The 12276-nt window shown below is 39.5% G+C and overlaps 1 protein-coding gene across 1 annotated transcript; it reads left to right on the top strand.

The window, feature by feature from the left end:
* Positions 1 to 9805: 9805 nt before the first annotated feature.
* LOC145064271 (uncharacterized) lies at positions 9806 to 10357 on the top strand. The gene has a single exon (XM_079011751.1). It carries the CDS (start codon positions 9806 to 9808, stop codon positions 10355 to 10357), a length of 552 nt encoding a protein of 183 aa, XP_078867877.1.
* The last annotated feature ends 1919 nt before the right edge of the window (positions 10358 to 12276 follow it).

Genomic DNA, 12276 nt, shown 5'->3' with positions numbered 1-12276 from the left:
CTTTGTTGCTAAGTAGTGGGTTAACATTAGATTTGAATAAATATTGTTACTTGTCTGAAATGGCGAGAAATATTGTTTCCTTTCATGGTTTGTACAAACAAGGGTTTACCATTTCGTTTGATAATGAATGTGGTGGTATTAATGCTTTCTTTAATAATGTTCTTTATTTTAAAGCATTACCTTGTGATGGTGTGTATGAAACTATGTCAGTTGTTGATAACCTAGGAAATAATGTGTTGTGTATTGATTCTTCCACTAACTTGGATAAAGCATCATTATGGCATTGTCGTCTTGGACATGTAAGCAAGAAACGCATAGGCCAACTCCAAAAGGATGGAGTCTTAGAGTCAGTTGACCTAAAGTCGGATGATAGTAGTGAATCTTGTTTGCTTACGAAAATGACAAAGTCACCCTTCACTAGTTCTTATGTTAGGGGTGAGGGTTTGTTGGATCTCATACATACTGATGTATGTGGACCCTTCAGAACCGCCACAAGGGATGCTAACCGCTTCTATGTGACTTTTACTGGTGATTTTAGTAGATATGGATATGTCTACTTAATCAAGCATAAGTCAGAAACCTTTGAAAAGTTCTAGGAGTTTAAACAGGAAGTAGAGAATCAGTTGGGTAGGAACATTAAGATGCTTCGATCCGATCGAGGTGATGAGTATCTTAGTACAGAGTTCCTTGACTATCTTTAGGAATGTGGGATTGTCTTAAAATTGACACCTCCCAGGACACCACAACTTAATGGTGTGGCTGAGAGGCGTAATCGAACCTTGTTGGATATGGTTCATTCCATGATGAGTCGAGCTTCGTTACCAATCTCATTCTGGGGGTATGCCTTAAAGACTGCCGCCCATATCCTTAATCTAGTCCCTACCAAGAAGGTTGCCAAAACACCTCACGAGATGTGGATTGGAAAAGTTCCCAATTTAGACCACATCAAGATTTGGGGTTGTGAGGCTTTCGTGAGGCGCGAGACTCACGATAAGCTCGAACCTCAAAGTGAGAGGTGTATTTTCATCGGCTACCCACAGAAATCATTTGGTTACCTCTTCTACAGACCTAGTGATAATGTGGTCTTTGTAGCAAGGAAAGGAGTCTTGAGAGAGAGAGAGAGAGAGAGTTCATAAACTAATGAAACAGTGGGAGGTAAATTGACCTTGAAGAAATTCAAGAGTCAAGTGGTGAAGGAACCTAAAACCCTAGCAATCAACCTGAGGAGGCAACTACTGTTGATCCGACTGACAAGTCCGTACCTCTGAGGCATTCCATGAGAGTTAGGAATGCACCTAAGCATTACTATGGTTTCTATATTACTGCGGAAGGCGATACACTTATCATTGATAATACAATGGTAAGTTTGGATGAACCTAACAGCTACACGGTAGCCATGGCAGGCCCTGAGGTTGCCAAATGGAAAGAGGTTGTGGACAGCAAGATACGGTCCATGTATGACAATCAAGTTTGGAACTTGGTTGACAATGTACCAGGTCGTAAGACAGTCGGGTGCAAATGGATTTTCAAGAAGAAGACCAAAATGGATGGTAATGTACACACTTATAAGGCGCGACTAGTTGCAAAGGGCTTTTCTCAAACTCCGGGAGTTGATTATGATGAGACCTTTTCACCAGTAGCGAAGATTAAGTCTATTAGGGTTATGCTATCCATTGTTGCATTTCATGACTATGAAATATGGCAAATAGATGTCAAAACCACTTTCCTTAATGGAAAGTTGGCTGAGGATGTTTACATGAGTCAGCCATAGGGTTTTGTCAGCGCAGAGAACCCTAATAGAGTGTGTAAGCTTGAGAAATCCATCTATGGATTGAAACAAACATCTCGCAGATGAAATCTTTGTTTCAATGAGAAAGTCAAAGAGTTTGGCTTTTCGAGGAGCGAAGATGAATCTTGTGTAGATGTCAAGGCTAGTGGGAGTATAGTTAGCTTTTTGGTATTGTATGTGGATGACATACTACTCATAGGAAATGACATCCCAACTATGTAGGAAGTGAAGTCTTGGCTTGGGAAGTGTTTCACTATGAAGGACCTTGGAGAAGCTGCCTATATCCTAGGGATAAGGATTTTGAGAGACAGGAGTAAGAGACTAATTAGACTTAGTCAGAGTACCTACTTGGATAAGGTGTTGAATAGGTTGACATTGCAGAATTCTAAGAAAGGAGAGTTACCGATCCAGAGTAACGCCATATTGAGTAAGAACCAGAGCCCGAGTATAGAGGCTGTGATAGATGAGATGAGTCGAATATCGTATGCTTCCGTTGTAGGCTCGATCATGTATGTTATGACTTGTACTCGTCCTGATGTGGCCTTTGCTTTGAGAATAGTCAGCAAATATCAGGGGAACCCTGGCAAGGCTCACTGGACTGCGGTAAAGAACATTCTCAAGTACTTGCAGAGGACTTAGGACTGGGTCCTTACCCTCGGTGGGAGTGATGACTTGAGAGTAGTAGGGTATAGTAATTCTGCTCTCAGTTAGGCTGGGTCTTTACCTTAAACGGAGGAGCAATTACATGGAAAAGTTCCAAGTAGGAGACAGTGGCTGATTTAACTTGTGAATCAGAGTATATAGTGGCAAGCGAGGCAGCAAAGGAGGCTATATGGCTAAAGAACTTCATTGGAGACCTTGGAGTTGTACCAGCTATAAAGGATCCTATGGAGATTTTCTGTAATAGTGAAAGTGCAGTTCCCATAGCCAAGGAACCAAGGGATCACGGAAGATCTAGACACATCAACGGAAACACCATTAATTTCATCAAACATCGAATAGAAGAAGGACTCCTCGTGGAAAAGAGGGTATCATCGGACGAGAACCCAGTAGATCCCCTCATGAAGGGACTGGGTAGGGTTAAGCATCTCCAGCATGCAAGGCGCATCGGGCTGAAGGATGATATTAGTTTTAGAAATTAGATAGCTTTTGAAATGTGTAAAGTGTAATTGACATTTGATGATAAATAAAAGTGGTTGTTTCTTTATAAGTATAAATGTTTCCATCTTCTGTCAAACGTTTACTATCATTTCATTTTGCATCTTTTGACTTCCAGAATAATTATGTTGTGGTATATCATATTATTCAAATTCTCCATAGTCAGTCATATGTTGGAAGTAGATATGAATCAATACTGTCATGAGTTGGCTTGTAGATGTCTAAGGTATTAGACATAACAAGAGTTGCTACAACACGCATGAGTGCTCATAAGTTCTGAGTGTTAGATTCAACCCACGCTCACTTGTATCACTTCATGGAATTTATCTCGAGTGATCGTGAGATAGTAATATCATATAAGTCTTTAAACCTAGAGATATGAATTGTTGACTATGAGTTAGTTATACATTGATTGTACGAAAATGCATTGGTAACTCGATGTTATAAAAAGTGCCTTTGTGTATGATTCAACACATAGTAGAACAAGCATATGAGTCAAAGTTTATTTGTTCCTTCTTGGATTAGAAGTGATATATGGGCCCCTCGATGATTTTGTTGTGACCTACGTACTGGTCCCGGTCAGAACTAAATTGATGTGTTCGATTAAGTTCTATGTCAAACAAACCGAAAATCGGGAAACAAACCGATGGACAATAAGTAAGACATTGTTCCATGTATTTTTCCGACTAATATCTAGAACAGAGGATTATATGATCACTTATCTTAAATGGCGTATCATCATCATCTCAGTTCTGCGAGACCTTGAAAGAGCAATGATTGCTGATCGGTTCCTGAAGTTATTCTTGCATATATGGTTATTAGACTTATCCAAGTGGGAGACTATTGGATTAGCTGTCTAAGTTCATAACTATTTCTGGAATATACTTGACCCAGTTGGCTTGGTCCACTTGGGTTGCATTGTATTGCAACACTTGGATAAACTAAATGAGAGAAAGCACACTTAAGGATTATTAATATATTATAAGTTCTAATGTATTAATAATATTATTTAATTAGTATTGATCAAGAATTAATTTGGAATTAATTAAGTGATCAAAAAGGAGACTAATTAAATATATGGGTTTGATTGTGTAAATCATCTATTCTTGTATAGTGGGCTAATGATCCATGGTTTATATGAATTGGGCTAAAACCCATAGGGTGCTCCATGGAGGTTACAAACCCATAGATCATGGAATATGGAAAGCCATGTCAATTAGGGTTTACATGTTGTAACCCTACTTGTGACACAACTATAAAAGGACCCCATGACTAGCAAATCGGCACTACTAAGTGAAGAAAAAGAGGGCTAGTCGATTTTGAGTGATAGTGAACTTCTCTCAAGGTTATTCCAAGAGTTGTTGTGTTGTGTGAGACATTTGAGGCATTACACTTGAGGTGCTAGGCTCACAAGGTTCTCAAGGAATCCAAGCAAAAAAAAAGGTATGTTCTTCTACTAGCTTTTATGTTTCAAAGTTCCCCATACCATGCTAGTTAGGTTAAGAACCTTGGAAAATCAAATTTGCATGTATCTTAGTAAAACATAGATCCAAAGTTTCTAGGGTTCCATATACACCTTAGGAGTGTTAGAATGCTCAAAAACGTTCAGTAGCTTCCTCAAAATTCTTTTTGAACCACCAAATATAAAACCAAATGTTGGCTCTCCAAGCAGAACACTCAGTCCTCCTCCACTCAAGGCTTGCCCTGTCGCTGATATATGTTTCCCACATTGAAGTACTATACCAGCTCATTTGGATACCATTTGTGTACGACTCTCGGTAAGCAAAATGGCATATGACGACCCTCGATAATATTATTCAGGCAATCATAGAGAAACTAAACTAAAAATAATGTCTTGCACATACAAACGTATGATCCAACGACATATATATATATATATATATATATATATATATATATATATAATAAGGCACAAAGAAAACAAATATGGAACATACCCGTGATAGCATTTGATGGAACTCTGGTCTCCCGTGCTTGCAACTGCAATGCTCGACTCCTGACTGTAGGATCCTCCGCCATGCCTTACGTTCATCAGTGATTCCCAATGTAACTAGAGTAAGTGCCCTCACGGCTCTAATCATCAATCTCGGATAGTAGGCCTTCTTATGGCCTACCTGATTGCAGTAAAAACACATCAAAATCGAGTCTCGAGGACAATCCCTGCTGAAATGACAAGTCTGACCACAACTGAATCAACCCATTCCCTTCTCATGATAGCTCCCCGCATCAGTCCTCCCACACTTGGCATAATATGTTCTCCTAGTTGCGAATCCTGGGCCCTGGTCCTCTTCGTTTGGCCTACTAAGGTTTGAAACTGGTCTGACCTCCTATTCCCGAGATGCTCCAAATCAATCTCCCATTACCGGGCTCTATCAATCAAATCATTCAAGTTCTTACACCATGACAAGCTCACAAAATCTCTATTGTAATCCCTCAACATGACAAGACACCTCACTTTCTTCATATCCTCGTCCGCAACATATTGTGGAACCAACATTCCCCTCTCTCGAAACTTGGTAGTGATCTCTGCCATAGTCTCGGTAGACTGGAAAAGGTACTGAAACTCCCTCACCAACGGCTGCACCACGATAGCTGGTGCAAACTCTGCCCCAAACCGGGTCACAAACTCATCCCATGACATAGAATCCAACTCAATAAGCGTAATAGATTGCACAATCAATTCCCAACAACTCCTTGGTGCATGATGCAAGAGGTCCAAAGCAAACCAAACCTTGGCTCCTATGTGATAGGGACTGGTGTGGAAAAGATCCTCCATCTCCTCAATCCAACGTGAACTCAGAACCCTGGCATTCCTCCCAAAATCCCTATGAGGCTAATATATAATTATGTTGGTGGGTGACATGAAGAAATCATACATCCCCTCATCAATTGGCTCAGCACCAGAGCCTGCACCTGAACCAGATCCTCATCCACGAATGCTCATCACCATTCTGAAAAGCAACAAAACAATAATCATAACATGCCCAAAGAATCCTCATCCCACAGGCTTCATAGATTTCCCATGTATTTCCCTGATTCTAGTACGAATCTTGTGCTTTCATTAGTATGTGCCTAATACTACTTTCCACACTTATCCATACTTTCCTTAAGAATCATCCCAAATCTTATATGTTACCTTCACAAAATGGTACTTCAAATACCCGCTAAACAGCGCACCCAAACCCACTAAACACTTCCTAGGATCTCCTAGGTCCCCGACCCCACCCTGCCATAAGCTAATGAAGAACTCACACTAATGTCGGTTAACTACTTCATGAATACAATAACATGCCACAAAGCTTAGATAATCCTTTAACTAAAAGACTTATCCCTATAATGGTTAGACTCAAACGAGAGTTGCGTAGTAGGCCCAAATCAATCACTCTGAGATTTTTTAACCAATGCAGCATATGACTTAACATATTCACTTAATAGTTAGCTCACATCATCAAGAGTCCCACAAAGCACAAAGAAAGAAGCATGATATGTGCATATTTAGCCATATATTTAGTATAGATTTTTATCAATTATTAGCTAATTATTTGCATATTATGGACAAAAGGTACTTAAAAATGTTTAAATTGTATTTTCAGTCCAGAAGTCATGCTCGGAAACAAAAAGGGGGAAGGAGAAGCAATTAGAAGCTGGAGAATGAAGAAAGAAGTACAAACCTGAAGCTACTCGGCGAGTCCAAGCGTCTACTCGAAGATTTTCCACAAATGTTCGCGAAGCAATACGTAGAGTCCTTGCCGTACACATATTTTACAACGAAACTCGGTGAGTTGGGTATCTACTTGACGAGTTGCCCCTGTTTTGAGGATCTTATAAATAGAGGTCAAATTCCGAATCCATTATTTTTTCTGGCTTTTTTGGAAGATACTTTGCGACTAAGGAGACCCTTGGAGACCTGAAGAACATGAGAAGAACCCTAATCTCTCATTCTTAGAAGATTCAAGGCAACTTAGGTTTAATTTTCCACTTTATCTTTGAATTGAACAATGTTTGAGTTGATTACCTTCGTTTTTAGCTTTAAGACTACTGTAATCATGAGCTAAATTTACTAGTTTCTGTTTAGGGAAGACAATTTTACTCCTATGGATTAATTGTATGGTTTGATTAATTGTTTATTGGTGATTTTGTTAAACTAAGCTTGTTAAAGATCCTTATGCATTAACCACAACTATTCTCTGTTAATAGGAAGGCAATTAGGCTGCATGAACATCTTTTAATTGTTTACCTCATATGATTTATGTGAACACTTTGTTATGTGCCTAGGATTAGTGAACATGAAACTAGGACTAATTAGATAATGGGTAAATTAATATGTGAGCTTGTTAATAATCCAACAACAAGAAGCTAATTGAATTAGTAATTTGATTAACCAATTACAAGTCTTATTTAATCCGAATAATTAAACTAGGAAATTAATTAGCTTAAACACTTGATCACTGTTTAAATTAATTGATCTTCTAAGGATTGGTAATAGCGAATGCGAATCTAATCACTTTAGTCAATAACCAATAATAATTAATCTATTGCTTTGCCATAAAATTAACCATAGGAGTGAATGAGTTGAAGCTAAGCAGAAACCTTTTATTAAATTTGGTGAATTTTTACTTGGTTTTAGTTGATTAGTTAATTGCGTGTTAGTTAGTGTGTCCAAGTTTCTAGTCTTGTAAAACTAGAGAAAACTCTTTTACTTTTATTACTTGTTGGTTAAAATTAGTTATTAGGTTAATTTTCGTTCCTCGAGTTCGACACCCTACTTATTCAACTATAGCACTAAAAGACAGGTTCACTGCCTTTGTGTGTTAAATTTATATTTTTAGAGTAGGAATAAAACGAGTTGGTTTTACACACATCAAGTTTTTGGTGCCGTTGTCGGGGACGGTTCAAAAATTAAATCTAATTTCTAGTTTTATCGATCCTTTGTGTGAGTTTATCTTGCACAAAGTTATTTTTTTTAGTAATTCAGTAATTAGGTTAAGTTTTAGTATTTATTTGTTCTTATTTGTTTTTAATTGTTTTTAGGCTTCTAGGCAGTGTACTCGCCGAGTGTAGTCGAACCTACTCGGCGAGTTCAGTGTTGATTTCCAGTTTCGTTTTTAGTTTCTTCATGTTTCGTTTTTTTGTTCTTTTTACGCGTTTTTCTTGCTTTAATTGCAGAGTGTTTATAACCAGAGGAGGCAATACACCTTTAATTCGACCACTTGAAGACCTGGAAGCTACTTTAAGGAAGAATAAAGGCAAAACTGTTGGAGAATCTGCATCTTCAAAGAACTCACCTTTGAAGAATCTAAAAGTTGTCTTTAGTAAGAAAAAGGGCAAGAAAGTAGGAGAATCCAGCTTCTCTTCAGTGGCGGACGAAGACCCGAAAAAGGAGGACACCGAGTACGAAACCGAAAGGGGAGAATCTGAAACTGAGGAAGAAAGCGACTTTGAAGGCGAATTAGCTAACCCCATGGCTAACATTGATGAAGTCCCCATGGGAGAATGGAAGAAGAGGATACGTGACGATACCGGCCCAGGACTAGTGCAACCCGTGATTCCTGCAACAGCCACTTTCGAACGTAAAGGCCACATACTCGCCCAACTTAAAGAAATTTCATTCTATGGAAAAGATCATGAAGACGTGTACAAGCACATAGAAGAGGTCAATGACATAGCCGATTACTTTAACTTTCCTAATGTGGCCCGCGACACCGTTTTGCTTCGTATGTTACCGATCACGTTTAAAGGCGCTGCAAAAGATTGGCTAAAATCACTCCCTCCGGGATCCATCACCACATGGGCTAAAATGAAAGAAGAGTTTATTGATCAATTTTTCCCGCCATCAAAGATATCCAAGTTGAAGAAATCTATAGCTAATTTTGAGCAACAAGCTGGAGAATCACTTTATGAGGCGTGGGTGAGGTACAAATGCTTACTACGGAATTGCCCACGACATGATCTTAGTAGTCAGCAAGAAGCCTCCATTTTTTATGATGGAGTAAACGTGACAACAAGGCAATTACTTGACTCGCAAGGACCGCTCAAAAAGAAGGCACCCCTGGTGATAAAGCAACTAATTGAGGAATTCTCTAAGCATTCTAGAGAATACCACAACCCAAAGAATGATGTGACAAAGGGATCAGCTTATGCAGCTTCAGAAGATTTGTCGCAGTTATGGCAATGTTGAAAAGCATGGATAGGAGGATGGATAAAATGGATCAAACAATCCATGTTATTCAGGTAGGATGTGATAATTGCAATGGACCTCATCTTACTAGAGATTGTGATTTGGACGAGAACGGGAATAAGAAAGTGCAAGTATGCTATTCTAGTGGTCAAAGATTTGATGACGATTGGCAAAAACCTAAGAAAGAATGGCTTCCTTATGATGAGTACAAGAAGGTGAAGGAGGAGAAGTATACACAAAAGGCAAGGGGTTTTTACCAAAAGGAGGAGCCGGTACAAGAAAAGAAACCAAATTTGGAAGAAATGCTCACTAAATTTGTAGCTGCATCCGAGAAAAGACACAATGACCATGATGCTGCAATACAAGATACAAGAACAATGTTAAGGAATCAGCAAGCATATATTCATAACATTGAGAAGCAGTTGGGGAAACTTGCCCAACAAATAAATCAAAGAGCACCAGGAGAACTTCTTAGTAATACCGAAAACAATCCATGAGGCGCACATATAAATATTGTAACAACTAGGAGTGGGAAGATAATTACTCCTCTGGCCCCTATTCAGAACGAAGATCTGAAGCTGGTACAAGAGGAGGAGGCAGAAGAGCAGAACCAAAATCAGACCTAGCTGAACCCAGACACTACTCGCCGAGTCCAAGATATGGACTCGACTAGTCTGACACCTGATCAGAAAATTAAGTCTCCTATTAAGTCATATCAGCCTCCACTACCATATCCAGCTCGAGCTAGACAAGAAAAGAATGAAGAGGAATACCAAAAGTTACTAGAACACATAAAGGCTCTTCAAATCAATACACCATTCATAGAAGCGGTTGCACAAATGCCAAAATACGCCAAATTTCTCAAGGAGCTTCTAACTAACAGAAAGAAGATGGAAGAAGTGAACAAAGTGGTTCTAAATGAGAATTCTCCAGTTCCCATTTTGAACAAACTACAGAAGAAGAAGGGTGATCCAGGAAGCTTAACCTTACCTTGTCAATTCGGAAATCTAGCTACCATCTATGCATTGGCTGATTCAGGGGTAAGTGTAAATCTCATGCCATACTTATTTTTCAAGAAATTAGATCTCCCAGAGCCGAGGCCAATTCGAATGGCAATTCACCTAGCAAATAAAACGGTTACATTCCCAAGGGGAATATGCGAAGATCTATTAGTGAAGGTTGATAAGTTCGTATTTCCCGTGGAGTTTTAGACACGGAAGCGGATCCTCAAGTCCCGATCATTCTTGGAAGACCTTTCCTTAACACCGCAAGTGTTATAGTTGACATGCGAGATTCCAAACTTACTCTATGGGTGGGGGATGAATCAGTCACTTTTGCGGTTGATCAAGCCATGAAGCACGCAAGGAATAGTGATGACACAACATTTTCGATTGATATGTTGGAAGAATTAATGGAGGAATGGAATAATGAAGAACCAAGCAAGTCCACCATCACCTTTGATAAAGAATTCGATGCTGAAAGAGACCTACTAGAAATAGAGAGACTGCTTGAGGAAGCTGATTATAATGAGCTGACCAAAAGTATTGAACAGTCTACTCGCCGATTAGACTCGCCCTACTCGACGAGTCCATCCAAGGAATCCCGATCAGTCGCGAAATTTGCGCAGGACTCAACGAGTCCCCTCATTGGACTCGACGTGTGCAATATCCAGAACACGAAAACTGAGTTGAAAGCACTACCATATCACTTAGAGTATGTATTTCTTGAAGACGGTCAACAAAAACTTGTAATTATAGTTGCTGATTTGGCCAAACATGAGAAAGAAAGTCTTGTGGGGGTACTAAAGAAGAGGCAAGGTGTTATGGAATGGAAGATAACCGACATCAAGGGAATTAGTCCAGCTTATTGCTCTCATAAAATTAACTTAGAAGATGGGGCTAAACCTGTAGTTCAATGCCAAAGAAGACTAAACCCGAACATGCAAGAAGTTGTGAAAAAAGGAGGCGGTGAAACTATTAGATGCTGGGATTATATACTCAATTTCCGATAGCCCGTGGGTGAGTCTGGTGCAGGTGGTACCGAAGAAAGGAGGAATGAAGGTGGTAGCAAATGAAAATAACGAATTAATTCCAACAAGAACGGTTACCGGGTGGCATGTTTGCATCGACTATAGGAAACTAAATGATGCCACATGCAAGGATCATTTTCCATTGCCATTTATTGATCAAATGCTTGAGAGGCTGTCTGGGCATCTATATTATTGCTTTCTCGATGGTTTTTTGGGGTATTTTTAAATTCCAATCGACCCACAAGATCAAGAGAAGACTACTTTTACATGCCCGAGTGGAACATTTGCATATAGACGCATGCCTTTTGGGTTATGCAATGCATCGGCTACTTTCCAAAGGTGTATGATGGCCATTTTCCACAATATGATCGAGAAGTTTATGGAGGTTTTCATGGATAACTTTTCGGTTTTTGGGTCCTCTTTTGAAGATTGTTTGTCCAACTTGGATCTAATGTTAGCAAGATGTGAGAAGACCAACCTTGTCCTTAATTGGGAGAAGTTTCATTTTATGGTGAAAGAAGGAATTGTGCTAGGACACAAGGTCTCGAGGATGGGGATAGAGGTGGATAGAGCGAAGGTGGACACTATAGCCAAATTACCACCTCCAACAAATGTCAAGGGGGTAAGGAGCTTTTTAGGCCATGCGGGGTTTTATAGGCACTTCATTAAAGACTTTTCGAAGATCACAAGGCCCTTGACTCAACTTCTTTTGAAAGATGCCCCATTCAACTTTTCTAAAGAATGTCTTGATGCATTTCATTTGTTGAAGGAAAAGTTGACTACCACACCTATTATGGTAGCTCCAAATTGGAGTCTTCCTTTTTATGTGTGATGCTAGTGACTTTGTGGTGGGAGCTGTTTTGGGACAAAGAATTGACAAGCATTTTCAGCCGATCTACTATGCAAGTAAGACCCTGAACCCAACACAAGAGAACTACACTACTACAGAAAACGAGCTACTAGCAGTGGTTTTGCATTTGATAAATTTTGCTCATATTTGGTTTTGTCAAAAACCATAGTTTTTACCGACCATTCTGCCCTTAAGTATCTTTTTGCTAAACAAGATGCTAAGCCAAGGTTGATTCGTCGGGTGTTGCTGCT

Source organism: Lactuca serriola, chromosome 7 (assembly GCF_051521515.1).
Source record: "Lactuca serriola cultivar US96UC23 chromosome 7, Lser_US96UC23_V15, whole genome shotgun sequence".
Classification (NCBI taxonomy): Eukaryota; Viridiplantae; Streptophyta; class Magnoliopsida; order Asterales; family Asteraceae; genus Lactuca; species Lactuca serriola.
This window is presented reverse-complemented; position numbering and strand designations above follow the sequence as displayed.